At 37.7% G+C, this 27,607-nt stretch overlaps 1 protein-coding gene across 1 annotated transcript in view; it reads left to right on the top strand.

Annotated features, from left to right (window-relative positions):
* The first annotated feature begins 3,508 nt into the window (after nucleotides 1-3,508).
* PCLO (piccolo presynaptic cytomatrix protein) overlaps nucleotides 3,509-27,607 on the top strand; it is a 416,657-nt gene continuing 392,558 nt past the window's right edge. The window contains exons 1-2 of the mRNA XM_036247507.1: nucleotides 3,509-3,762; nucleotides 9,827-11,435. Coding sequence (XP_036103400.1) covers nucleotides 3,509-3,762; nucleotides 9,827-11,435 — 1,863 coding nt within the window. The remainder of the gene's footprint in view (nucleotides 3,763-9,826; nucleotides 11,436-27,607) is intronic.

The following is a 27,607-nucleotide window of genomic DNA, read 5'->3' as shown; positions in this document are numbered from 1 at the left end:
CAGTCTAGCTGCAAATCTCATTTTAAAGCAGAGCTAACCAAATGGCTGAGAACAGCAACTGAGCAGCAGCTCAGCCATAAGAAAAAATGATGTTGGACCTTAACCTCCTGCAGGTTCTTCCTCCACTAAACTAACAGTCTTCTCTTACCTTCTATTAGAGAAGAAACATTAAAAACAGATATGTATAAAAATTGTCATAATGTATTATTTACACAAACATAAAGTTATATATCCACACATATACTAAAATACTTGGTCTTTTAAATCCAAGGAATCATTATGAAGTCATGTTTGGTTGTTAACTATCACATTTTGATTGGTTCTAATTTACTAAAATAGAAACTACTTGGGAAACTGAGACAAGAATGAAGCAGTAGGAAAAGATCTGTTTTTTCCTGGAGTTGGAAGTCATTTTAGAAAACAAAATGGTATATAACAGTGGAGGTTTTAAACAATTAATGAGCCCTGGCCAGTTTGGCTCAGCGGTTAGAGCATCAGCCCGCAGACCAAGAGTTTCAGGTTCGATTTCAATCAGGTGCATGCACCTTGGTTGTGGTCTGGTCTCCAGCCCTGATCGGGGTCGTGTGGGAGGCAACCAGTTGATGTGTCTCTCTCACATTGATATTTCTCTCTCTCTCCCCTCCTTCTCACTCTATCTGATAAAATGGAAAATTATCCTTGGGTGAGGATTTAAAAAAGGAATAAAACAAACAAACAAAAAACAATTAATGATTCCTTTTATGACTGACCTATTAAGCTGAGTGATTTGGAGCTGGAATATCAACTTGTTAAATTAAATAAATTCAAATAAATGACCATTAGAGTAACACTATGACAGTTAGAGGGCAATAAAGATTTTGAATTTAGCACCATCCATTTGCCCAATGAAACAAATTGTTATATTTTTCTGGGTAAGCAAGGAGGAACTTCAGTTGTCTACAGCATTTAAGACCTTATCCTTGTACCCGTGGATTTGTGAGAATCCACACAAAAGGAATGCAGTGTTTCTTTTTAGATCAGAATCATCTCCCAAGCACAAGAAACTTTAAACCCAAATGGAGGATTAGAAAAAGAAATGTTATTCAAAACTCATAGTTCTAAAGATCCCAAAGGCAAAATCATTAAAAAAAAAATCAACAAACAAAATGTTTCCCAAGTGTCAGCATCATATCTTTTGCTTTCACAGTCCATTTATCTTTCTCACTATATACCCCAATTTTCCTATTTTTTGATGATGTTTGCTCCTGGGAGAGAGGAGAGAAGGAGAAGGCTACTGCACATTTTTGCACAGTGGGCTATAATATTCCCATATTACAAATGATTACTTTGTTTAGCCTAGCAAAATTACTTCGCATATTGATTATCATTTATTTCTTTCTTATTACTTCACAGACTCCTTTTCATTGACAGTGGAAGAGAATATGGAGTTAACAATATATTTCCTTATTTAATCATTACTCTGAGGCTAGTATTGGAAGCTTATTTACCTGATTATTTCTTAGCTTGTAGTTTATGGGTGTGATTAAATCAAATATATTTTATTCTCACAAACCTTGAGCATATTATGAGAAAATAGCCAGCATATGACTCTTCTCCTTAGCAGGGGTGGGGAACGTCTGGCCAGCAGGCCATATAAGGCCCTTGAAATCAATACCAGCTAACATCACAAGCCTCACCGAATTAGCCTGGCCAAATATAGCAGGCTAATTTTCAAGTTGATAATTTTGTATGTCCCATGAATGATGCTATAAATATCCAAATGGTCCTTGACAAAAAAAAAAAGGTACCTCCCTCCTTGAAGGGCAGCCTGAGCCATAGGGCTGTTAGTTTTGCCAGAGAAGTCATGATGATTCAGGATTGTGTACCAAATCACCTCCTTTATTGAAGCAAACTCATTTCTATGAGGTATGGCCATAATGTATCTGCCTCCAAATGTGGCCATCAGAATGTCTGGTTGCCTCAGCTTGATTTCTTTGAATGAAGTGAAAGCATTCTCTTCTTTATTTAAATGAATGACTCTTTGCAATTTTGACTTTGGAAGTCACATCTCAGCTATGACAGGTTGTAGGAATGCAACCATTAACACTTCATCTGATCATTAGATATACTCATACAGTCACATATTGTTATAACTGCTACTTTTTAATTTTGATATAAGTGGAATGCACAATGTCAAACTATTATGATTACTGCAAAACCTTGGAAACTTACTATCTGAGCAACTCATTAATTTCTGTTTAAATTATTTATTCATTCCCAGTTATTAGCTTTTGTTTTCTTGAACCTCACCAATTGGGACCTTAAGTCCACTTTGTTAGGAAAGGCAGGTAGCAAAATTGGGGCTGCAGATCCAGTGCTGAAATAAATCTTTCTCTTCTAAGAAATATAGTAGCAAGGTAAGAGTGTGAGTGTTGGGGATAGGTGGGGAGTGGGTCCAAAGGAGTGGCTAGTTATATCTGTGCTGCTAACCAGCTGTGTGACTCTGTACACATTAACTGACCTTTTGGGTTCTACCCACATTTTTACAAACAAACAAAACAAAAAAAAATTTGACTTATGTTTTCAAAATTTCACACTATAACATTTTAATATTCTACAATCTATATCTTACTAAAGATCCTATCCACAATTGCCCATAAACTTTTACTTTTGTGTAGTCCCTTTAGGCTACAACACAGTTATAAGCATTCAAAAACCTTACCTGCTTACTGATGCTGTATCTGAGGTTTTAATCTAATTATTCTGGGGAAGATCTAAATGAAAAAAGCCAGTTTTAGCTCCTTTGGGAAAATGTAAGCCAAAGATATCAGGTTTTTCGTGTTAATCTCCAGTTACCTGAACCCATTCCTAGGATCTTTTAAAACACTCCTGGAAAAAAAAAAAAAAAAAAGTTGAAACTACAAATCCCATGAATCAAACAGCTGGGAATAGACACTTCCCGTCCAGTTCCCTTGCGTCCCCCTTGAATGTAGTCCGCCAAAAGTCAAGTGGAGGAAACCTGCAATATGCCTGAGAGAAACCTCGGCTATTGCGTCCAGGTTGTTAATCCGTGTTCTCGCCGGGCTCCTTTAAATCGGTGCTGAGAGTGAGGAAGGATGCTGACCGACGCAGCCGGGATAGGCGTGTGCATGGACATCACCTGTTCCGAGGCGGGCATGCGCGCTGCGAGGAGGCGGGGCGCAGTGGGAGGGGCAGACGGCGCGGCTGGCAGAGCTCACAGCTGCTGCTCCCAGGCTCCGGTCGCTGAGGCGGCGTCGGGGAGTTGTCTTCTGCAAAGGTTGCCTGGCGTTGTCCAACATGGAGGAGGCACCGGCCGCGGGCGTCACCTGCGAGCGGGACTAATCCCCTCCCGTCGTTCGGGGCAGCGGCGCCCGGTCCCGAGCCCAGGGACTCCGCTACCTGCACGCCCCGCGGCGGACCGCGGCTCCACTTGCTCCCCGGGCCGCCGGCTTCCTGACGGGGACGCAGCGCAGGGAGGAAGCGCGGCGGCCCCGAGTCTCCCTGAGCCATGGGCAATGAGGCGAGCTTGGAAGGGGAAGGGCTCCCCGAAGGGCTGGCGGCAGCAGCGGCAGCGGCCGCCGGAGGAGGGGCTGGCGGGGCGGGGAGCCCCTTGCACACCGTGATCCCGGCCGGCATGGAGGCGGACCTGAGCCAGCTGAGCGAAGAGGAGAGGAGACAGATCGCCGCTGTCATGTCAAGGGCGCAGGGGCTGCCCAAGGGAAGCGTTCCCGCGGCCGCTGCGGAGCCGCCTTCCATGCACAGGCACGCACAGCATGCTGTATATGTCGGGGCATATATGTACAGCTTCCCTTGCACACATGTGCCAGCACGGCAGTACATATATGTCGTCTCTTTCATTTTATTCTCCCTAATGGGGCGGCGATAAAGAAATCATAAGGCTTCGTTCTGATGGGCAGAATAAAAATGATGCAGTGTAGAGTTTCTGGTGGGATAGTCAAGGGTTGTATTTTTGGAACTGTGATTTTAGGTTGTGATTTTGGCCTTTTGGAACCTTTTCCCTCTAGGGTGCTGTGGAGAGACGCCCTCCGGTGTTTTACTAATCTGGAAGCCTTCCATTAATACAAAGCAGACGTTTTGGGACGTGGATAGCTATGGGTGTTTACCTGTCTCTGTTTGAACCTCCTAAGTCATTTTGGGGTATTTTTCTCTGTAAACGATGTCTAAATGTTTCTGTAACAATACCATTAATTCCCTAGAGGTGATTTGTCCTTCCTTCCCATCCCATCCCCAGAGAACAGGAGCTGTTTAAGAAGGTATAAAATGAATACATCTTTTATATTCAATGTGGGGCCCTAAAACATGTTGTGGCATTAAACAGATGGTTTGGTCACAGCAGAGCAGGTGCTATACATGTATTTCTGAATTGGCATATGTTATTTTTTAAACCACTGCTCTGTTATGTACCAAAAGTGCCTTACAGTTTATGGAAGGACATGTGAATTTGTGTTATCTTAAAATTAGTTTCCAGTACACACTTTTAAAGACAAAGCAAATAAATGACAACTTGCACAGGCAATTAAGAGCCAGCCTGTAACATTAACATATTCATTTCCTTCTCTAGCTCTCCATTTTCCTTCATCCTAATAAATTAGTTGTTTTCTAATTAGAGTACTGAGAGGGTATAATCATTGTGCCTGCCCTGCCTTTATTATTGTAAACAAATTCTTTAACTTTTCCCCTTCCCATCCGTAGAGAATAGTTCTCTATCCGTGGTCCTGAAACCATTCCTGCTTTATAACTGAAGGGAAACATACAATTTTCATTTGAGGTATTGGGAATATGAAAGACCTGGAAATATAGGTGTAGACTCTTATACTATACTTCATAAAATAAACATATTTAATTTAAGAACTATCATAAAAGTATATGCACGTGATTGTGTCAAATAATACAACATTAAATTTAATAGAGGAGAAATGTAAAATGTTTTATGCATACATAAAATGTGTTAAGGCAATATTTTTCACATAAAATGTCACATGCTAAAATCTATCAGGTAAAAATACTGTTTTCTTGAAATGAAATCAGCCCGGCTAGTTAGGCCAGCTTCTAATATTTAAGATGCTTTTCTGTGTTTTTAAACTAGCAATATATTGGGCTATTTCTTTGGTAAAAAGCTTTTCTTATCCGTTACCTTAAGTGGTACAGCTTATGATATGTACTATTTTCCCTACAGATGAAAATTTGACTTGGAAAATATTTTGAAAGTTTCATATACTAGATTTTCATAACATAATCATGAGGCACAATATTTCTACTAACCTTTTAGAAATGTATGCTCGTTCTACAGTTTTTCCTAAGAGGCACAAGCAACAGGTTTAGCATGCTAGTTACAAATACCAAGAAAAGTGTGAGCTTTGATTTCTAAATTTCTAACTTTTCTTTTTGCAGAGAATGTCTGAAAAATATTATCTCAGCCTATGAAACTATGGTGTTTTATGCACTGTTTGTATCAGACAGCATACTTTTAAAACTCTCCATTGATAATTTTATGGTAGAATTCTTATTAATAGGTAATCTGTGGATTGTTATTTGTTAAATCTTTTTTTTCTTCTTTCATTTATCTTCAGATAGAGCGGGAGGGAGGGAGGGGGGAAGACAGGGAGAGAAACATCGATGTGAGAGAGACACATCAAGTGGTCGCCACCCACACGACCCCAACCAGGGCTGGGGACAAACTGCAACCAAGGCACATGCCCTTAGCGGGAACCGAACCCAGGACTCTCTGGTCCATGGGCCAACGCTCTAACTGCTGAGCCAAACTAGCCAGGGCTATTTGTTAAATCTTCATCTAAATATATAAACAATATGTTTCTAATTTTTGCAACCTGCTTATATTTTACTGAAAAATTTTCATAAGAGGCACATAATGTTTGGAAACTTATTATTCCCATAGGTGATTACAAGAAATACTGGGTTTATCATTTAAATATTTAGAAACATTAATTTAAGTATATATGAGAAAGTATATCCAAATTATTTGAAATTTTAAGAGTTTAAGTGCTGTGAATTAGACAGGGTCCGATTTGATTTAAAAAAATATATTTTTAAGAAATAAGGGTTAAGAGCCAAGGGACTGATTCATGGTAAATTATAAATGCTTTTTAGTTCTATGTGCCTCAGTTTCCTTGCCTCTAAACAAGACATGTGATATTTTCTTCCCTATCTTGTAAAGTCATTGTGAGGATCAATTAAAATTTGAGAGGGACATTTTTGTTTGAATTTTAATACAAAGAAACCTTATAATAAAATCGTAGTAATATTAATATCAGCAGTGAATGACAATGATGGCTATACACAAGTTGTATGTTGAGTTATTCATTATTATGAATTAATTTGATATGTCTATTTTATTTTTGGGACAGTCAATGCAATATAGTAGCAATCCCCCCCCCCCACTTCACCACATATTTCTGTGACTAATTTTATAACCTTGGATTAATCTCTTAGCCTCTTTAAGCCCTAGTATCTTCTACAGTATAAAAATGAATTCCTGTAGTTGCTTATGTTCCTAATATAAAATTTTATGTGACTCAGCACTGTCAAGTTAAGTGTCATTGCCTATTGTGTTACATTTAACAAAGTATTTTAGCATTCCAACTGCTTTTACATTCTACACTCAAATATAGGTTTACCTCATTTGTAGCTGAACCTTCTTTTTCTGCTAACCTATAAAATAAAAATACTAATAATCTGGGGATGACAATAGTAAAATAGTGATGTTATACAAAGCATGGGTAGTTACAAGCTAGAAGTTACAGGTTACAAATGAAATTCTCCTGGATTTTTGATTTCATTGTAGACCCAGAGAAATGCTATTTTATTACTTCTTCTACTCATTCCTTTTATAGCTACAGATGTCATATGAAAAGGGCTTACTAAAAAAAACCACTTCTGATTAGTAGAATATTGTATTAGAATTATGAGTTTCTTGATTATTTTCTTTACCATTCCTTTGGGCCTCTCCTACTGGCTAGGCACTTCCACAACTGTTTTTCTTCCTAGAGCAGCAGGCCAAAGCCAGGATCTAAAAAGGATATGGAATGTTTCCATTTATATCTCAGAAGGCCTGTAGAAGAATTTGAAGTGGAGGGAAGAAACATTAATCTAGAATAATACAAAACCTGTCATGTTCACTTGTTCGTTCACTCATTGTTATTCATTCATCAATCATTAATGTTCATCTACTAGTTACTAATTTTGGCTCTAGTGATGCAAGGATGAGTGAAATACTTTATCCAGGAGTTCACAGTCAAGTGAACAAGACTCAGATTGTATTTTAGTCATTTTTTTTTTTTATGGAACAAAAATTTTTAAACAAAAATTTACCAAAAGACCATGCTTTGCTAAGACAACTTTACATTTTTGTTTGATATTAACCCTACATTTTCTTATTTTATTTTTTCCCTCACCATTTATCCCCTCTATGCCCTCTCCAGTGATTTATTGTTTCTCGCTCCATGTTTTATGTTTATTTACTTAATTACAGCAATTAACACTCAGTCTAAATGATAGGGGCAATCTTTATAACTATATAGGTATTTTTTTTCACAGGGGGAATCTATAATATAATACAACTTATATTTGTAGGAGGTACATACTGTTATAATTTCTGATCAAGCTGCTTGCTTTACATTTTTTTATTATCATCAGTATTTGATATTCATAAAGTTTATTTTTTGTTTTTTCAGTACACATGTTGGATTAAGTGAAATAACATAACAAACAGTTATAACATGTAATAGTATTTTCAGTGAAGAATAGATTTTTTTGTGCTCTGTTTAAATATAGATTTCTAGGTCTGTGTACAGGAGAGCCAATTCAATAAAATGTCTAAATAATTACTTGTAGGATAGTCACTTGTATAACAGAACCCTGAAGTATATGCCTTTTAAGGGGTTGGTCTGTTTTATTAATTGAATGTGAAATATTTTTAGAAAAATAGATCTAAAGAGTGGAACATTTTTGAAAATAATCTATTATAGGTTTACTATGGATTTTTCTGCCTTCATATGGGAGAGAGCACATAGGGAGGCTATAAAGAAACATTCAGAATTATTTTCCCCAAATGAAATTATGTTGCAGTGCATTTTAAAACATATCTTAGAGTTGTTGGAATTAATATGGGTATTTTCTTCAGAGATATGGTAATATCTAAAGTTTTGTAAACTTTATCCTGGAGGTAATTTGCCAGAATTAAGAATTTTAGTTATTCATCTTTTATTAGAAAATCATTTTGTGTATAGATTGCCATTTATAGTTTATTTTCTTTCTAATCTTTTCCTAATTAGAAGTAATACTTCAGTGTTTCTTTCTACTATGCTGTACGTTATTAACTAAAAAATGGTCTGAAATTTAAAATTTAATTTGTCCATTACCAGGTAAATTTTGATAAAACTAATTAAAACTTGTAGACCTTTATTGTGATCATCTTATATATTAAGTGATACTGGATCACTGTTTTCTTTCTCCTTTATTTTCCTTTCAACTAAAAATAAGTGCAGCATTTCCAAAATGAAAAAAAAATTGAATATATATATTAAACAGAATACTTGTAATTTGATTTTTTTTTCTATAATTCTAATGTAGCTTGTTATTAGTTTCAAATTTATCAGTAAAGAATGGCTTACTAAAAAAATTAATGTACTTTTGGCTAAAAGTATATATAAAAAACAACTATTTATTTAACATAGTCATTTAAATTTGATCTTACCCAAAACTATTTTAAATAATCTTTCTTATATATCTGTTTATGAGTTAAAAGATATCTTGCAAATCAATTACTTTTTACATTTTAAATTCAATATCAATAAATGATGACTACTATTAATATAAGAATAGCAATAGTAAATGTTGTAAAAACATTAAGCAAGACCATTGTGTATTTTCTTCATTTAAGGAAAGTAGCAGTACTTTTCAAAAGTGAGGTCACAGCTAGCTTGTTGCTGTTTGCATAGCAGGCTGTATCTCAAGATGCTTTAAGCATCTATTGTTATCTTGCAAACAGATCTCAGATTTTGAATTAGCTACTAGAAAACAAAATAATTAAATGATATAACATTCTTCCACAAGAAAGATGGCACTGTTTCTCAAAAATTGCTAATTAAGTAGGAATTTTCATTCTAGAATGTTTACTATTTTATAGATATTATCTTTTTAAACAGAATAGGGTGAGATTGTCTAGATAATCAACTTTCTCAGAGTCCCTGTTTAGTGTACCTTTACTAAAAACTCCCCTCATGTCACATTATATGCTTTATGGAACTAACATAATTTGTGGTAATCAAGTAAACACTAAAACAACAAAAAACAGTAGCAGTGATCTCGCACATTTTTATTTCTTAGTGCTGCTAGTATTTGGGAGACTAACCTTTGACCAAAGCTTTTGATGAAAAAGGACACACCCTGTGAATATGAATATACTGGAATATAGCATCGCATTGATTTACTGAGTTAATATATTTAATTAGTTTTTAAGTATGGCTGGATTCTATTAAGTGTAAGTGTAAATCATTTTTATTATGAATACTTTCTAACTAGATAGCAATTTTTCATCACTCGTAGCAGCAAGTGTTTTTTTTTTTTCCCACTTTTCTTTGCCTTCTTGTTGAAAATCTTACTTTCTCTATAAAAAAGTAGTAAGGTATTAAAAGTTTTATGATCACTTACAGGAAGCTACAAAAATGGATCCTGGTTATATTTTTACAGACTTACAATTTTGAGGATTTAAGAAAGTTATAGCTTTTTGATACTACTTTCTGTTGTGATCATTTTCATTTGTTTGTTTGTTGTTTCACTCTTCTAGGAAACAAGAGTTGGATAGTAGTCACCCTCCCAAGCCACCTGGAAAACCACCGGACCCCGGACGTCCAGCTCAGCCTGGTCTCAGTAAAAGCAGAACTACAGACACTTTGAGGTCAGAGCAGAAATTGCCTGGAAGGAGTCCTTCCACTATTAGCTTGAAAGAATCAAAGTCTAGAACTGATTTTAAAGAAGAGCACAAGTCTGGTATGATGCCTGGCTTCCTCTCAGAAGTTAACCCTTTAAGTGCTGTCTCCTCTGTTGTAAATAAATTCAATCCTTTTGATTTGATATCAGACTCTGATGCATCCCAGGAAGAAACTGCCAAGAAAAAAATAGCTCAGAAGGAACCAGGAAAACCTGAGGGAATCACAAAGCCTCCATCACAACAGTCACCCAAGTCAGTTCCTAAACAGCAAGGACCTGTGAGGGGCCCTCCTCAGCAGGATGGCTCTCCAAAATCTTCTCAGCAACCAGATAAAATGAAATCTCAACCTCCAGGGACTGGAAAGCCAATTCAGGGACTTACCCAGGCTCCTCAGACAGACCAGACAAAAATGCCCCTTCAAAGAGATACAACTAGGCCTCAGACTAAACAGTCAGACATAGTAAAGGGAGAATCACTCAAACCCTCACTGCAAAGCCCATCCAAACCACCGACTCAGCAAGCAAGTCCTGGAAAACCTCCAGCCCAACAGCCTGGATCTGAAAAACTGTCCACACCTCAGCCTGGACCTGCAAAACCCTCAGCTCAGCAACCAGGGCCAGCGAAGGTCCTAGCTCAACAGCCAGTGACAGCAAAACCCCCAGCCCAGCCACCAGGAACAACAAAGCCAGCTGCTCAGCAGCCTGGGTCAAAGTCTCCAGCTCAGCCCCCAGGGCCAGCAAAGCCCCCTGCCCAGCAAATGGGGACACCAAAATCCCCAGCTCACCAACCTGGGCCACAACCTCCAGCTCAGCCACCTGGGCCTACAAAGGCTCCAGCACAGCAGGTTGGGCCAGTAAAGTCTCTGATTCAGCAGCTTGGGCAAGGAAAGACTCCTGCTCAACAGCCTGGCCCAACAAAGCCCCCTCCTCAACAGCCTGGCCCAGCAAAACCCTCAGCTCAACAGCCTGGCCCAGCAAAACCCTCAGCTCAACAGCCTGGCCCAGCAAAACCCTCAGCTCAACAGCCTGGTGCAGCAAAACCCTCAGCTCAACAGCCTGGCCCAGCAAAACCCTCAGCCCAACAACCTGGCCCAGCAAAACCCTCAGTTCAACAGCCTGGCCCAGCAAAACCCTCAGCTCAACAGCCTGGCCCAGCAAAACCCTCAGCTCAGCAGTCTGGCCCAGCAAAGCCCCCACCTCAACAGCTTGGCTCAGCAAAGCCCTCAGCTCAGCAAGCAACAAAACCAGTAAGCCAAACAGGAGCTGGGAAACCTGTGCAGCCGCCGACTTCTCCATCTGCAGCCCAGATTCCAGTACAAGGCCTACCTAAAACCATCTGTCCTCTTTGCAATACCACTGAACTTATGTTGCATGTTCCAGACAAGGCCAATTTTAACACATGCACTGGATGTAAAACCACTGTGTGCAGCCTCTGTGGTTTTGATCCCAATCCTCATATAACCGAGGTGAGTGTGTTTCTTCTCTGTGTCCATGCTCTTAAACTGTATTAGTATCTTCCACAAAGGGTACTTCCTTATCACTGATATATAAGATGGCATTGTTTTCCTCTGGTTCTTTCTTTCTTTCCCTCCTTTATTCCTCCTCTTTTTCTTTTCCACCAATTGTAAGTTAGAATTTTAGAAAATCTTTTCTTCAATAATATGCCTAAAATATTGCCACAATTTCTAATAAGTTTGGCAAATAAAGCAAATATGAATTGAGTGAGAGATGCTGAACATTTACTCATTGCACTCTGTAGGAGCCACACTATTTATTATTTAGTGTACAATGATACTAATTTAATTTTAAAGTCCTACTCCTTCCAACCAAAAAAATGATTTTTTTTAAATCTTCATCGGAGGACATTTTTTCCATTTTTTGTTCAGATAGAGTGGGAGGGAGAATGAGGAAAAAAGAGAGAGAGAGAAACATTGACGTGAAAGGGACACATCGAGTGGCTGCCACCCACACGACCCAACCAGGGCCAGGGACAAACTGCAACCGAGGTACGTGCCCTTAGCGCAAACCGAACCCGGGTCTCTCTGGACTGCAGGCTGACACTCTAACTGCTGAGCCAAACTGGCCAGCGCCAAAAGTATGATATTTTTAACTGGGGTCATATTTGTGCTGGGAAAAACATGATGCTTTCAAATTCTTAATACAATTTTAATATAAAGTCAAATACACTTTTTCAAATCACACATTCCTTTTCTTTGACAGAGATGATTTTGATATCACCTATGAGGGCATGCTTCTCTCATTAGTTGAGAGTCATTAATAACAGCATAAGTCAATTCATAAAAAGAAGTCATTAGAGAAGGTCCAACATTGATGGGTGTCTTTTCAGCAGGACCACAATTTAAGCCCTGGCTGGTCTTGCTCAGTGATTAGAGCATCAGCTGTGGACTGAAGGGTCTCAGGTTTAATTCCCGGTCAAGTGCATGTACCTGGGTTGCAGATTCTATCCCCGGTCCCAGTTAGGGTTGTGCAGGAGGCAACAAATCCATGTGTCTCTCTCATGTGGATGTTTCTCTCTCCCTTCCTCCCTTCCACTCTACCTAAAAATCAATGGGGAAAAAATCCTCGGGTGAGGATAAACCAAAAAAAAAAATGGACCACAGTTTTATATCTCCTAAGTGGGGCTGGTAGTGCCACAAGTGAATTCAAGGTTGTGTATTCTTATTGGGGGTAAAAAAGTAATTCTCAGCAAGTCAAGGCAAAAAGTTGGTGACATTGGTGGGAGAGTGACAGAAAGCACTAAATAGAAAAACTTAAATTCGCTGGAGTTAAGAAGTAATACAGTGAAGATAAGATAATGACATAAATAAAGTGAGAATACAGAATCTTAGCATCTTGAAAGAATATATTTTTTAAAGAAATCTGGTAGTCCCTAGCCAGTAAGAATGCACAGAAAACAGTCTGTGTGGAGGAGAGCTGTTGGTGGGCTGTGTGCATTATGTCTGGAAGAGACCAGGAAAAAACAAACAAACAAACAAACAAACAAATGACAGCAGTCAAAGAAGGATTTTGTGATTTAAATACCCCTGAGAGAGGAGACTTGTGTACCTTTGTTATAAAGGAAATCTATGTTATGATAATAACAAGGATGAGGATTATTAGTAGCTGTGATGTTAGTTTGGATACTTACGGTGATGAAAGATGAAAATGGTGTACATTTAATATGTGTCAACCTCTTTATTTTCTGAAGTATCTTTTAATCTAACATCATGTTGAGTACTTTAGCATTTAAAATAAGTCATTCTTTAAGGATAAAGTTGAAATTAATAAGAATATACTGCTTTTGCCCTGGCCAGTTAGGCTAAGTGGTTAGAGCATCAGCCTGTGAACCAGAGAGTCTCAGGTTCAATTCTAGTCAAGGGCATGTACCTCCGCTTGTGGTTAGGTCACCAGCCCTGGATGGGGTTGTGCAGGAGGCAGCTAGTCGGTGTGTCTTTTTCTCATTGATGTTTCTTTCTCTCTCCCTCCCACTGTATCTGAAAATCAATGGGAAAATATCCTTGGGTGAGGATTAAAAAAAAAAGAAATCAGATTATAAGGAGTTTGTTTATGTATTTGTAGCTTTTTAAATGTTGGTAAAGGTATGTTTCTGTCCGTACTATACCATCTTGATAGGAATGTCCACTAATAATGACTTCAAACAGTAGATTATTACTTTGTAAAATCTTTTCTATGTTTATGGTAATTTATAAGGCAGAAACATGTAGTTAAACATTCAATCCACATATAGGGTGGCACAAAAGGAGGTTTACAGTTGTTAGTATGCAAAACAGAGTTTATTCTTGTATTATTATTTATTGATTATTGTATTTTTTCCATACAGATGACTGTAAACCATTTTTACCCCATCCTGTATATTATTTGAGTACATACCATATGGAAGACATTTTACTACATGTTTTGTGGGATCAAAAAATAACTAAAACATAATGCTGATTTTAACATGATCAATTTGTACCAGGTTAGATAATACATGCACAAGGAAATAAAATATGTGGTCAAATGATAATGACTGTGAGAGATATGAACAAATATTGTGGACTTAAGAGTAGGAGGTGTCATTTCCAGGGGTGTCATTTCCAGTGGGTGAGATTAAGGAAAGCTTCCTGGAGAAAATGGCATTTGAGCTAGGTATATAAGGCTGGTTACTGTTTCAGCAGATAAAGGACAGGAAAGGCTGTAATGATTTGGCTCAAGAGTATTTATGGACTCAGGGATAAATCTCGGTTGACTGAAGTGGTGGCAAAGAAGAAACGGGCAATGAGACTGCAGAGAAGTGGAAGTCAGATTTCCGCCTTCCACATTTAGCAGGTAGTGAAAGCATTCTGCTTTATGAAACTTACTTTGACTAACGTACCTTCAGTCCTTCATTCATTTTAGAAATTTGTATCAAATACCTAGGTGTGAGGCACAAATGAGTGCTATGACAAAATCAAATATTCATTAGATATAGTCTTCCTTCAACCAGAAAATAAGGACATAAAAGTTGTATATAAGGAAGAAAAAAAAAATATATATATATATATATATATGAAAAGTAACTTTGTATAGGGCTTTATAGTTCACGTATTTCTTTCCTATTTGTTTACCAAAATTAAATTTCCAAATAATTCTATTGGCATATATTCTGTTTTTTTCTATTATACTAATGAGCAAACTCAGTAGTTTAGGTGGTTACTATGGTTAGTTTACTTTCAGGATCACCCTGATAGTAGATAGCCAAGCAGAACCCAACCTAAATCTTCTGATTCCATTTACTCATGGTAGGAAGAGATATGAAGCTCTGTGAGGTCAAAGGAAGAAATTATCACAGTCAGCAGAGGGTATCATGACTATCTTCATGAAAACAGAAATATTTGAGCTGGGACTGTGAAGAATAATAAGAATTTGGCCACATGTGAAAGGACTGGGGAATGTGGCGAAGGGAGAGGGGCCTTACTGGCAATAAAGGAAACATCCCCGTATTGATGAGATGAGCTTGGGTGAGTGATGTACACTTCCTGAGATAAGGACATCATTTGGAGAATAATATGTTCTCTGCCAGATACATTGGGTTGTTAGGAGGATTAACCGAACACTTGTATGAGAATGTATTTTTAAATATATGAAGTGCTTTTAAAATTGTAACATAATGCAATATGGATATTCTGTCTTAAATAGATTTGAGTTTTAATGTTTTTACTCTCAATTTGTTTTCTACATAGATATGGCATCATAAATTGTTGGCTTCTAAGGTTGTAATCAAAAGCCATTTGATCTATAGTGTTAATAGTAACATTTCATTTTAACTTTCATTTTTTTCACCCATAAGGAAAAATGCAACCCAAGTTTAAATTCTGAACTTTAGGAATGCATCTTCCCTAATTCTGTTCACCAAATGGCCAGGAGGTCAGAGTTGGGAAGTCTGAGCTCTGGATAGATATTGAGGGCTTCTGTTTTAAGAGATAAGATAGATGAAATTTTAGGAAACATTGCCACTTCTAAACTGTTATATATCGCGCTGGCTGGTTTGGCTCAGCGGTAGAGCGTCGGCCTGCGGTCCAGAGAGACCCGGGTTCGGTTCCCGCTAAGGGCATGTACCTTGGTTGCAGTTTGTCCCTGGCCCTGGTTGGGTCATGCGAGTGGCAACCACTGGATGTGTCCCTTTCACGTCGATGTTTCTCTCTCTCTCTCTCTCCCTCATTCTCCCTCCCACTCTATCTGAACAAAAAATGGAAAAATGTCCTCAGGTGAGGATAAAAAAAAAAAAAGTAAACTGTTATATATCATGAGAAAGTTAACTACTCTGCTTCTTCCAAAGAGGACCATATACTCTGGGTCATATTGTCCTGAAATATTCCGACTGAGTGAACAGTTTTTCCATGCAAGACAGGGAGAGAGACTGAACCTTCTTTAGCATTTTAATTTATGTGAATTTATTATTTTCAAGTTTGATGTTTATATGCAGTAACTCGATATTACTACTTTTGCAGACCATGGGTAAATAGAATATTGGTCTCCTTTATCACTTCTTGAGAAGACTAGAAGAATTTCTATGATATTTTTTGTTACTAACACATCAGCATTATGACTATATTTGCTTATGAAAATCCTGGCTCTTAAATGACTATCAGGTCTGGGGAGGAAAGAGAGGAAAGGTACAAACACTCAGATGAGATTTAGGGAAGGGAACTTTTACTTCCTTAACTAAATTTGCCAGTTTTCCCCCACCCCTGTCAGACACACACACACATATACACCTACACACGTCTAACCCTTAGACAACCCACATTTCTGTGTGAGGAGGATGGTGTTTAAATTGACAGTCCTCTTGATAGCTGTCAAGATGTGTGCTTTGCCAAATAAACCTTAAGAATCTATTGGTTCCAAGTCGAGACTTTTGATGCTGAGAGTAGTTTATAGCTACTGTATATCTCTTCTTGCCAGTCCATTAATGGAATAAATCTCAGCAATACAGACTGTCTCTTTGGGTTTGCTTTCTGACACAGAAACAGAATATTTGCTTTCTAATTAGTACCCAAAGCATTTTGTTGTTGTTTTTGTTATTGTTGATTTATTTATCTCTATAGCCTGGGGCACAGTAGATTTAGGTATGGATTTACATACTTTTCCCTAGTGTCTGATGATTCTCCTGGCTCTTATGAAATTTTGTAATACATGAAATGACTTGTCATTTTTCAGAATGTTGATAATGAACCAACTGTTAGTGATGAAAGTTCTTTTTTGTGTGTGTCATAATATTTTTTATTATTATGGCCCATATACTAGTAAGTGTTTTAGATGAATCTGGCTGTTTTATTGAACAAAAACATGACCACCCTGGCTGGTTTGGCTCAGCGGTTAGAACGTTGGCCTGCTGACCAGAGAGACCTGGGTTTGGCTCCTGCTAAGGGCACGTACCTCCGTTGCAGTTTGTCCCTAGCCCTGGTTGGGGTCGTGTGGGTGGCAACCAGTTGATGTGTCTCTGTCACATTGATGTTTCTCTCTCTCTCTCTTCCTCCCACTCTAACTGAAGATAAATGCAAAAATGTCCTCGGGGGAGGAAAAAAAACCAAAAAACAAAACCATGACCATATTTTAGCAGCTAACCCCCCCCCCCAAAACAAATACATATAGACTTGCATACAGACTCTTGCCATTTATTGAAAAACAAAACAAAACAAAAAAATGACTGAGATTCTTCAGATTTGTCAGATGGTTTAACTTGCCACCTTTTAGATGGAATGCAGCTTATTCCATTTCTAGTAAGAGAAACTAGGGGAGGGGGGAAATAAGGGGCAGAAATCTGTTAAGAAGAGCTGGTAAGGCCCTGGCCCATTTGGCTAAGTGGTTAGCGCGTTGGCCCATGGACTGAAGTGTTGCAGGTTAGATTCTTGGTCAAGGGCACATACCTAGGTTTCAGGTTCGATCTCCAGACTCGGTCAGGGTCATGCAGAAAGCAACCAATTAATGTATCGCTCTCACATCGATATTTTTCTCTCTCTCCCAGTCATTCCCTTCCACTCTGTCTAAAATGGGAAAATATCCTTGGGTGAGGATTAACCAAAAAAAAAAAAGAAAGAAAAAAAGAAGAGCTGGTGAGAAAAGACTAGAGATGTGTGAAATGTCAGAAGGCTGGAACCTGTGGAGAAAGGAAGCCAGTAAGACATTCCTGATGAGTAACTTAAATAACTTTTATCAAAGTGGAGAGTCTCTTTTTAGTTGCTTGCTGTTTTAGCACAGAGGTCTTTTGTCACCCCAAATTCTAAGTAATGATCATGACACAGATCCTCTTAATTTTTTTTTTTTTTTTAATCCTCATCCGAGGACATTTTTCCATTTTTTGTACAGACAGAGTGGGAGGGAGAGAGAGGAAGAGAGAGAGAGGGAAACATCGATGTGAAAGGGACACATCGAGTGGCTGCCACCTGCACGACCAACCAGGGCCGGGGACAAACTGCAACCGAGGTACACGCCCTTAGCGGGAACCGAACCCGGGCCTCTCCGGACCGCAGGTGGACGCTCTAACCGCTGAGCCAAACCGGCCAGGGCCACAGATCCTCTTAAAAAGGAGGACTGAGCATATATGTGTTCATCTCCTCTTTCCATGGATCCCACTTTTTAAAAGGTTGGAAGTATAGTAGTTCCAAAAAAAATGGAAGACCAACAGTAGCATAAGTTGGCATGTTGAATAATTCCTAGAAGATAGAAAGAAGAAAAGAAGGAGGGGACAAAAAAAAGAGCCAAGGAAACTACTGTACAAGTGGCTTCCTGAGGGAAATCTCAGCGAAGCTCTAAGCTGCTAAGTTTGTGGCAATGTTTCTCTCTCTCTCTCCCCCTCCCCTCTACTCTATCTGAAGGAAAATGGAAAAAATAGCCATGGGTGAGGATTACAAAGAAAAAGAAATGGGCCGATTGAAGTAAAAATGGGCCCAGTTGATGGTCTGGAAAAGAAAGACCCAGAATTTTCCCAGACAATAGAGCTAAAAGACAATAAAAAAGTTATTCAACTACTTACTAAGCACCATGTTTCAGGCAGTGGGTTAGAGCGAGTATCTAAAAAAACAGATAAAAAATCTTTCTTCATGGAACTTGGTTTTTAGTAAGAGTAACAAATAAAACATTTAGTGTAACAGATAATAATAGATGTTATGGAGAAAAATGAATTAGAAGAAGGTGATGGTATAGACCAAGGGAGGAGTGTGATGGGATAGTGGGGTTCCTACCCTCCCACTGGTGGATGACTTGGAAATCTGGAATTTGTAGCGGTGACTAAAGTTCTATTTAATTTTTGTGTATAATCCTAAATGAAGCTGGAGATTTTAGCGGGGATGGGGGTTGGTAAGGAAGGAAAGGGTACGTATGTACCCAGGATTGTGTAGAATTCTGAGATTCTCCTCAGAGAATAGATACCTTCCTTTATCTATTTTTTATTTTCTAGTGTCCAGCTTAGCAGTTAGACAATCATATACTTTACATAATGTTCCCCTTGATATTTCCAGCACTTCAACTGGAACCACGCTTATCACCATATTATTGACTGTATTTCCTGTGCTTTACTTATTTCCTTGATACTCCTTCCTTTATGGATGTGGAGGCTGGGGGTGACATTTATCCCCAGGATGGAGAGCTCTTTCTGTGCTGCTGCCTATGAGTTGCAGATATTTTTGGGAAGAAGGCTCCCTTAGGACTCTGGGAGCTCTGGCGTTCTAAGAGACATATTAAAAAACTGAAGAGATTCTATCTAGAGCTCTGATAGGAGTTTCAGAATCAAGACTACGGAGGAAAGCTCTAGAACATTTTTCTGAGCTCAAGGAAGATTGAAGCCTTCAGATTGTACAGCCACAGCAATGGCCAAGAAAGACTGATAAAATGACTGATAGGTATGTCGTGGTGAAGTATCAGGTTCCCAGGATAAGGAGAAAATTTGAAAGACTTCACAGAGAACAGCAATATTTTCTTCAAAAAGATGAGAAATCAGGTAGCTATCTATACTCATTATCCACACAGAAAACAGCAGATAGGGGACACTTTTTTTTTTTGTTCAGGTAGAGTGGGAGGGAGAGAGAGGAACAGAGAGAGAGAGAGAAACATCGATGTGAAAGGAACACATCGAGTGGCTGCCACCCGCACAACCGACCAGGGCCGGGGACAAACTGCAACCGAGGTACGTGCCCTTAGCGGGAACCGAACCCGGATCTCTCAGGACCGCAGGCTGATGCTCTAACCGCTGAGCCAAACCGGCCAGGGCGGGGACACTTTCTTTAAATTTCTAAGATGATGATAAGATAAGTTCTGTTATCTACACAATATATTAAGAGAGTATAAGGGCAGTACAGTCGGCCCTCGTTTATAGAGGTTAACCAGTTCCAGAATCTACCATGATAAATGAATTTCCGCGAAGTAGGATTATTTATATGTACAGTCGTCCCTCGCCACTTTACTTGACTTTCGGGGCTTCACTCCACGATAGTGAAGCCACGAGAGTGGAAGCGCGAAGTGGCGAGGGACGACTGTACAAGAATTTTTCACACATGAAAAAATTTTCACCGTTCTATTTAAATATCTATCTCTCCATAATGTATGCATGTATAAATATGTATGTATGTATGTGTGTATGTAGGGGCATGTAACAGTGATAGAATGTGAAAGGATATTAGTACATAAACCACACTCAAAAAGTTATTTATGCATTTTACTATGTATGAAAATATGTAATACAGTGAGTCCTCATTTAACACCACTGATAGGTTCTTGGAACTGTGGTGAAAGGATGTTCAATGAAACCAATTTTACCATAAGCTAATTGCTATAAACAAGAGTTCAGTTTCTTTGGTATTTCATCAACATTGTAACAAAAAGATGTTGAATGAAACAATTGTTATTTGAAGGCCTGCTAGATAGTGCATAAGGCAATCCTACAATAGGTGACAATATAAGGTGAAAAAATGTGGCTTTTATAGTAAGGTGAAAATACATCATATTTTAAATTTGAATAAAATCTTATTATTTGATGTTATAATGGCAACCACAAGGAATGCTTAAACCAAAAGTTAACACTGATTGATTCTGGAGAGTAAGGCTTGGTGGTAGAAAAAGAGGCTTTTACTTTTAATATAACTGTTTGTACTATTTTGTTAACCTTGTTAGTTTGTGTTAAAATTAACACTTGAGTAACATAAAAAATTCTCATTCATTAAATGATTATGTAAAGTGAAGGGATGGATAATGGATTTTGGTTCTTGATTTTTATATCTTCAGCTTGGTATTCTACTAGGGGAAATGTCAAGAAATTTTGATTCTAAAGAACACTGATGATTTGAAATGCCTTCTGCCTGTGGTGCAAGTTTGGTCAGTTTTTTAATGCAATCTTTGCTTGTCACAGCCCTGTGTTGTACTTTAAGTTTCACTGTTTTTGTATGAATCCAATAAAGAGAAAGTCCCTTAATTCGAAACATAAGGTTTTTAGAAGATAAAGGGTATTGGGGTTTTTTTTTGTGTGTGTGTGTGTTTGGTTTTTTTTGCTGTTTTTCTCGTAATCCATATGTTATCATTTATAGAATTTAAAATAATACCCTGACAAAAATAACAAAATTAGTTCATCTTCATTTAAACTAGTTTTGAAAATGAATGTAAAGAGTAGAAATACTTGATTAATCTTTTAAAAATAAGTATTATTTAAATATGTTTTACAAGCACTATATTTGTTTAGCTCTCATTTTCTATGAGGTCCAATTTGCAGCATTTCCCTCATGACTTGGATGTTCTCTATTCCTCATGCTTTACTTTTAAGTTTAATCATGGAACCAAAGCCTTCACATTCAGCTTTTAAATAACTAAATGTTTCAGGTGCCTTTCTGCATATTCAGCTTTTATATCTATTAAGCCTGTTGTTACATGTTATTGCAACTGGTATGATGATCTATATAGCTTAATAAGAACAGATGTTCTGCTGTGAAAGCAAATACCCACTACTAACAAAACCATTTATTGGATCAGTAAAGTTAATACAATGATGGGCTAACTTTCTTATTGTTTACATCCCTTGATGTAACATTCTATTCCATAACTTAGTTAGCTTAGATAAAAATGGGTTCATACTTACAAATATTTCAAAGGTATTACATTAAAGACAAAGATGTAAATAATCTATTCAAAGTTCATGATTCTTTTCTTAGAGTGATGCCTGTATCACATGCATTCATCAGGCATCAAATATCTGGGTTGTTGTACTAGCTCGGCTGCTCACACATGTACACTCCTGGTGTTCCCCAGTAGTGGTGTTCTATTAATAAGATGTGGTTGTTGCAAGGTAGTTTTATTTACTTGCAGCAAGTAAAGGAGACAGGAGATTTACATCCAAAGAAAGTTCTGCCTCTTGCAAGGGAGGCTTAGCCATTGCTTACATACAATATACTGTTTGGAATTACATGTGATTTGTTTTCTTTTTTGCAGTTGACTACATGTTGAATTCCTGCTTAAAGCTGCATCTGCAAAATACTTTATTACATTTAGCAAAAATAGCATTTAGTAAGACCCTTGTCCTATCTAACACTATGAATTTACTTAAAAGTAGTTCTAGGGACCTTAGATAAGGAAGCAACAAGTTCACTGCAAACAATGTTTGTTGACTTTTTCTCACTTCGGTAAGAAAGGAGATTGGTCTTTAATCACAGGAAGAAGAGATTTTTAACAGTATTCATTTAGGACTGCACACTGGGTAATGTATATGCATTTTGTCTTGTAATGCTCTTTTAATGAGGTGGTATCCACATTTTAAAGATAAGAAAGGAGGTGAAGAAAATCAGAATTCATGCCCTAAAGCAATTAGAAATCTGCTGTTTCTTTATAAATTCATCATCAGATGGACCTTTGCAAAAGTGGAAAGAATATGGGATTTTAGACTTGAACAGTATGGATATGAACCCCTAGCTCAGCCACTTATTTGATTTGTGATTTGGTCAGGTTATCCTTATTTATGACATGAGATCTTTTTGTTTTTTTTCCTTTATTGATTTTAGAGAGAGGAAGTGAGAGAGAGACAGAAACATAGATGAGAGAGAACATTGATTGACTGCCTCGTGCATGCCCCCTGTTGGGGATTGGGCCCACAACCTGGGCATGTGCCAGGAATTGAACTGGTGACCTCTTGGTCCATGGGTTGATGCTCAACCACTGAGCCACACGGTCAGACGATATGAGACTATTCTTAAATAGAATATCACATTTGGCAATATAAATGAAAGGGCTTTGAAATTGAAACTAATATTTATTTTATTATTATTAATCTTTATAAAAGTATAATAGGCAAGTAAGGATATTGCCATCATTGTTACCTGCATTTGTAGATAAGAAAACTGAAGTTAAGAATTTAAGTGATTTGCGAGGTCATAGAATTACTTCGCAATGGATCCCATTCAAGAAGCTGGATCCTCTGACCTAAATTTTAGCATCTTTTTTTTTTCAATTCTCACCCGAGGATGTTTTTTTTTTCTCTTTATCTTCAGACAGAATGGGAGGGAGGGAGAGAGAGAGAGAAACACTGACATGAGAGGGACACATTGACTGGCTGCCTCCCACACGACCCTGACTAGGGCTGGGACAGACTACAATGGAGGTACGTGCCCTTGATTGGAATCGAACCCTCGACTCATTGGTCCACAAGCCCGACACTCTAACCACTGAGCAAACCGACCAGGGCTAGCATCTTTTTTTTTTTTTTTTTTAATAGGTGACCACATTTTCCTTAACTGGACCATTTCCTGAATTCCTAGGTTACAGAAAGAGTATGTATGTATGTGTGTGTAAGTGTGTAAATTTTACATATATTTATTTAAAAAATATTTTTATTGATTTTTTGTTTTTAGAGAGAGAGGAAGGGAGGGGAGAGAGAGAAAAGTCGATAGGCTGCCTCCTACACATCCCCTACCAGGGATCAAGCCAAAAATCCGGGCATGTGCCCTGACCTGGAATTAAACTGGTATCCCCTTGGTGAATGGGACAACGCCCAATCACTGTGCCACACTGGCCAGGGCAAATTTTACATATTTTTTAAGTAAAAAAGAAATTAACGTTCTTGGCAGGAATTTACTTTTGGATTTAAGTACAAAAATAATCAAGTTCCAAGAGCACTGATTTTATACCTTACTATTCCATCTTGCTGAAACCAGAGTTTTATATTGCTGAGTTTTTTTTTTTGGTATTTTGGTATTTAAGAAAGCTGTGTATTCCTACTCTGAGCCAGCTATTGTGTAAGATTTTGAAAAAAAAAAAAAAAAAAAACAGATGACAAAGTTGATAACTTTGCTCACTATCAAGAATAAAACTCAATGTCTGGAAGGAGAGTCAGTTATTTAGCAAATGAAGATGGAATCTTGTTTGTAAAATAGAATATAATAAAGTTCATATAGTTGAGATCTGGTCTCACTGGAATGTAAAACAATGAACTACTTTTTCTATTATTATTTTTCTCTATCAAAAATAAATATTTTTAATCAATTGCAAAGTAGTTTATAGAAAAACGACATTTCTATCATTTGTTCAGTAAAGTCACAGTTTTCAGCATCATTCATAAAACAACTCTTAGGAGCTGATTTCCATTTATATAAAACAATGAAAAGAAGTGAAAGGCAGGCTTCATTATATGAACATGTGATTAGACTCTATTTGTTGGGAAAATTTTTTAATGTGTTGTTGATTGTGCTTTTTAACTTTACTGAGGAAGGATTAAAAATGTGGTAAAAAGGAAATAAATGATAAAAACTGTGGATAGGATCCCTAAAAATAAAAAAAAAACAGAAAATAAGGTAGAGTTGATTAAGTATAATTTTAAAATCAGACTTTCCTTAAATACATTCTTGAAAACGTACATGCATACAGCTATATAAAATATGAATAAAGTGACCTGGCTGGTGTGGCTCAGTTGGTTGGGTATTGTCCCCAACACAGACGGTTGCAGCTGGCTCCTCACTAGGGGCTGTGCAGGAGGCAGCCATTGCATGTTTAGCTCTCAGGTTGATGTTTCTCTTCCTCTAAAAATCAGTTAAAAAGTAAAAGTAAAGAATATATTTTCTTTTTTTTTTTTTACCCTCACCCAAGGACATTTTTCCATTTTTTGTTCAGATAGAGTGGGAGGGAGAGAGGAGGAAGGAGAGAGAGAAAGAGAGAGAAACATTGATGTGAAAGGGACACATTGATTGGCTGCCTCTTGCATGACCCCATCTAGGGCCAGGGACAAATCGCAACTGAGGTATGTGCCCTTGACTGAAATCGAACCCGTGACTCATTAGTCCGCGGGCCGATGCTCTAACCACTGTGCAATACCAGCCACGGCTAAAGGATATATTTTCAAGAAATGAATAAACTAAAAGTTATAAGGGGCTTCCATTCACAGAAAGTTAAAACAGGGTTAAATCTCTTATGAAATTTTGTCATTTATACAAGCTTTAATATCCTTTTAGCATTCCATATATTTTTTGTCTCCCTTTATAAAAGTAATATATGTTTATTTTAGAAAAATAGAAGAAACAAAGAAAAATGAAGAAACAGAATTATCTGTGGCCCCACCATGTAGTGACAACCAATTATATTTTCTTTTGCCCATAATTTTGTAATTAAAGTAAAATATCTATTTTATATAACGCATATACGTACACACACACACACACACACATACACAAATCAACTCAGTGAATTTTCACAAACTGAACCCAAGTTACCAGCACTCAGATTTAAGAAATAGAACATAACCAACATTCCAGAAATTTTTCCAGTTACTCCTTAACCTTACTCCTTCCGATTACTGCTCCCCCTCAAGATGGTAACCACCATCTGATTTCTAACATCATAGATTAGTTTTGACTGTTTTTTGTTTTGTTTTGTTTTTGGATTGCCTATCTTTTCCTTTCTTTCTTTTATTAATTAATTTATTTTTGTTACAGATGTTTCTCCTTTTTCTGCATTGACACTCTCCTCCCCATCCCCCCCACCCCACCCCCAGCTTTGTTGTCCATGTCTATCCCTTATGCGTACATGCGTATAAGTTCTGTGGTTTATCTCTTCCCTCCCCCCAACCCCTCTTCTGAGAGTTGTCAGTCTGTACCCTACTTACACGTCTCTGGGTCTGCCCTGTTCCTCTGCTTGGATAGTACTCTCCAGGTCACTTCATGTCATCTCAAAGGATAAGGGATCTTTCTTTCTTACAGCTGCATAGTACTCCATTGTGTATATGTACCACAGTTTTTTTGTCCATTCATCTACTGATGGACTCTTGGACTGTTTCCAGATCTTAGCTATTGTAACTTTATATAAACCATACATACTTTTAAAAAATAATTTAATCGTTGTTATCTCAAACTATGGCATAAATATTTCTATTTTGTTTAGCACTTTGTAAACATACTTTGCATAATCCTATATCAAGGAGGTACTGTAGTTTACTTAACCATTCCTTTGCTGCAAATTAATATTCTGTGGACAAAGTTTTTCCTGCTGGCTAGTCAAATCTGAAATCTAAAGCCATCAGGAAGGGCAGGCTAGAACTGGGCTAGAACTCTTAGGCAGGAGCCAAAATTGCAGTCCACAGATGGGATTAATCTTCCCTCCCTCCCTTCCTTCCTTCCTTCCTTCCTTCCTTCCTTCCTTCCTTCCTTCCTTCCTTCCTTCCTTCCTTCCTTCCTTCCTTCCTTCCTTCTTCTCTTTCCTCTTTCCCCTCTTTCCTCCTCTCTTTCTCTCTCTTTCTTTCTCAGCCTTTTTATTTAATTTATTGGGGTGACACTGGTTAGCAAAATTATACAGATTTCAGGTGCACAATTCCACATCACATTACCTGTACACTGCATTGTGTGTTCACCACCCCTCATATGTATTTAAAAGTATTTTTTTCCTTTCCAAGTCAACATACAAGTGATTGTCTTAATTCAGTTTGCATCTAATGGAATTAAAGACATGTAGCTTTCAGCATACTTAATGAGTTCACAAAATTTATGGGACTAATTCTTTTCACTAATGTAATTTATTTTTTCTTTTTTAATTCTCACTTGAGGTTTTTTCACTTTTTTTCAGATAGAGTGGGAAGGAGGGAGGAGAGAGAGAGGAGAGAGGAAAGAGAGAGAGAGAGAGAGAGAGAGAGAGAGAGAGAGAGAGAGAGAGAAATCGATGTGAGAGAGACACATCGATTGGTTGCCTCCTGCACGACCCTGACCGGGACCAGGGATAAACCTGTAACCCAGATATGTACCCTAGACCAGGAATTGAACCTACAACTCTAGTCTGCAGGCTGACACTCTAACTGTTGAGCCAAATGGGCCAGGGCTATTTTTTTCATTTTTAAATAAGCTATTCAAATAGTTGCACAAACACTGCCTAATTAGAAATATGTGTCACAGGCTACAAAATGTGTGCGTTAATCAATCAAGGTATGAAGGCTTGAATTCACCATATGAGAAACTGTTCAGAGGTGTTAATGTATAACATATGTAAGTTCATTTTACTGATTTGGGATCTTCCTCTCTTTTTGTAACTAATAGAGTACAGATATAGTTTCATGTTCGTGTACTGTAATTATTTTGTAAATTGTGCTTTGCTGAAAGTGTCAGTTTTCTTGTTTTAGACTGCACTGACAAACTTTAAAATATGCTATTATCATTTGATCCTATATTGTGAGAATTTACAAATGTTATTGCTAGCATTTGGTGAACATTCTTATGCTTTTTGAAGGAAAAAGGGCCCATTTAGTTTACATTTACAAGTTTGTTAATGGTTGCTGAATTATGCAGCAGAAATTGTAATCCACACCGTTTTAGAGAGAAAATATCCATCCAACTTCTGGATGGACTATCTTAAATAAAGCTGTTTAACCAAATAGTTGGGCATATCATCACGGTTCTGAGGAATGCTAGTGTCTAGTTTTTAACCAAAATACATTGTGCATTAATATGCATAGTTAAAGATGTCACCTACAGTGAGCCATCTGCAGCCAAACTGCTTCTGTGGTAGAGTTCATGTGGTTGTGTAATCCTTGAATAACGGAAAGCATAATCTGTCATCAAACAGCTTGGTTTTCTCTTTATAATATTACATATTATATTATCTAATGCATATTGTATAGTTATATCTTCTCTGGCATTAAAAATAATATATT

Source organism: Molossus molossus, unplaced genomic scaffold (assembly GCF_014108415.1).
Source record: "Molossus molossus isolate mMolMol1 unplaced genomic scaffold, mMolMol1.p scaffold_m16_p_7, whole genome shotgun sequence".
In the NCBI taxonomy this organism is placed as follows: Eukaryota; Metazoa; Chordata; class Mammalia; order Chiroptera; family Molossidae; genus Molossus; species Molossus molossus.
This window is presented reverse-complemented; position numbering and strand designations above follow the sequence as displayed.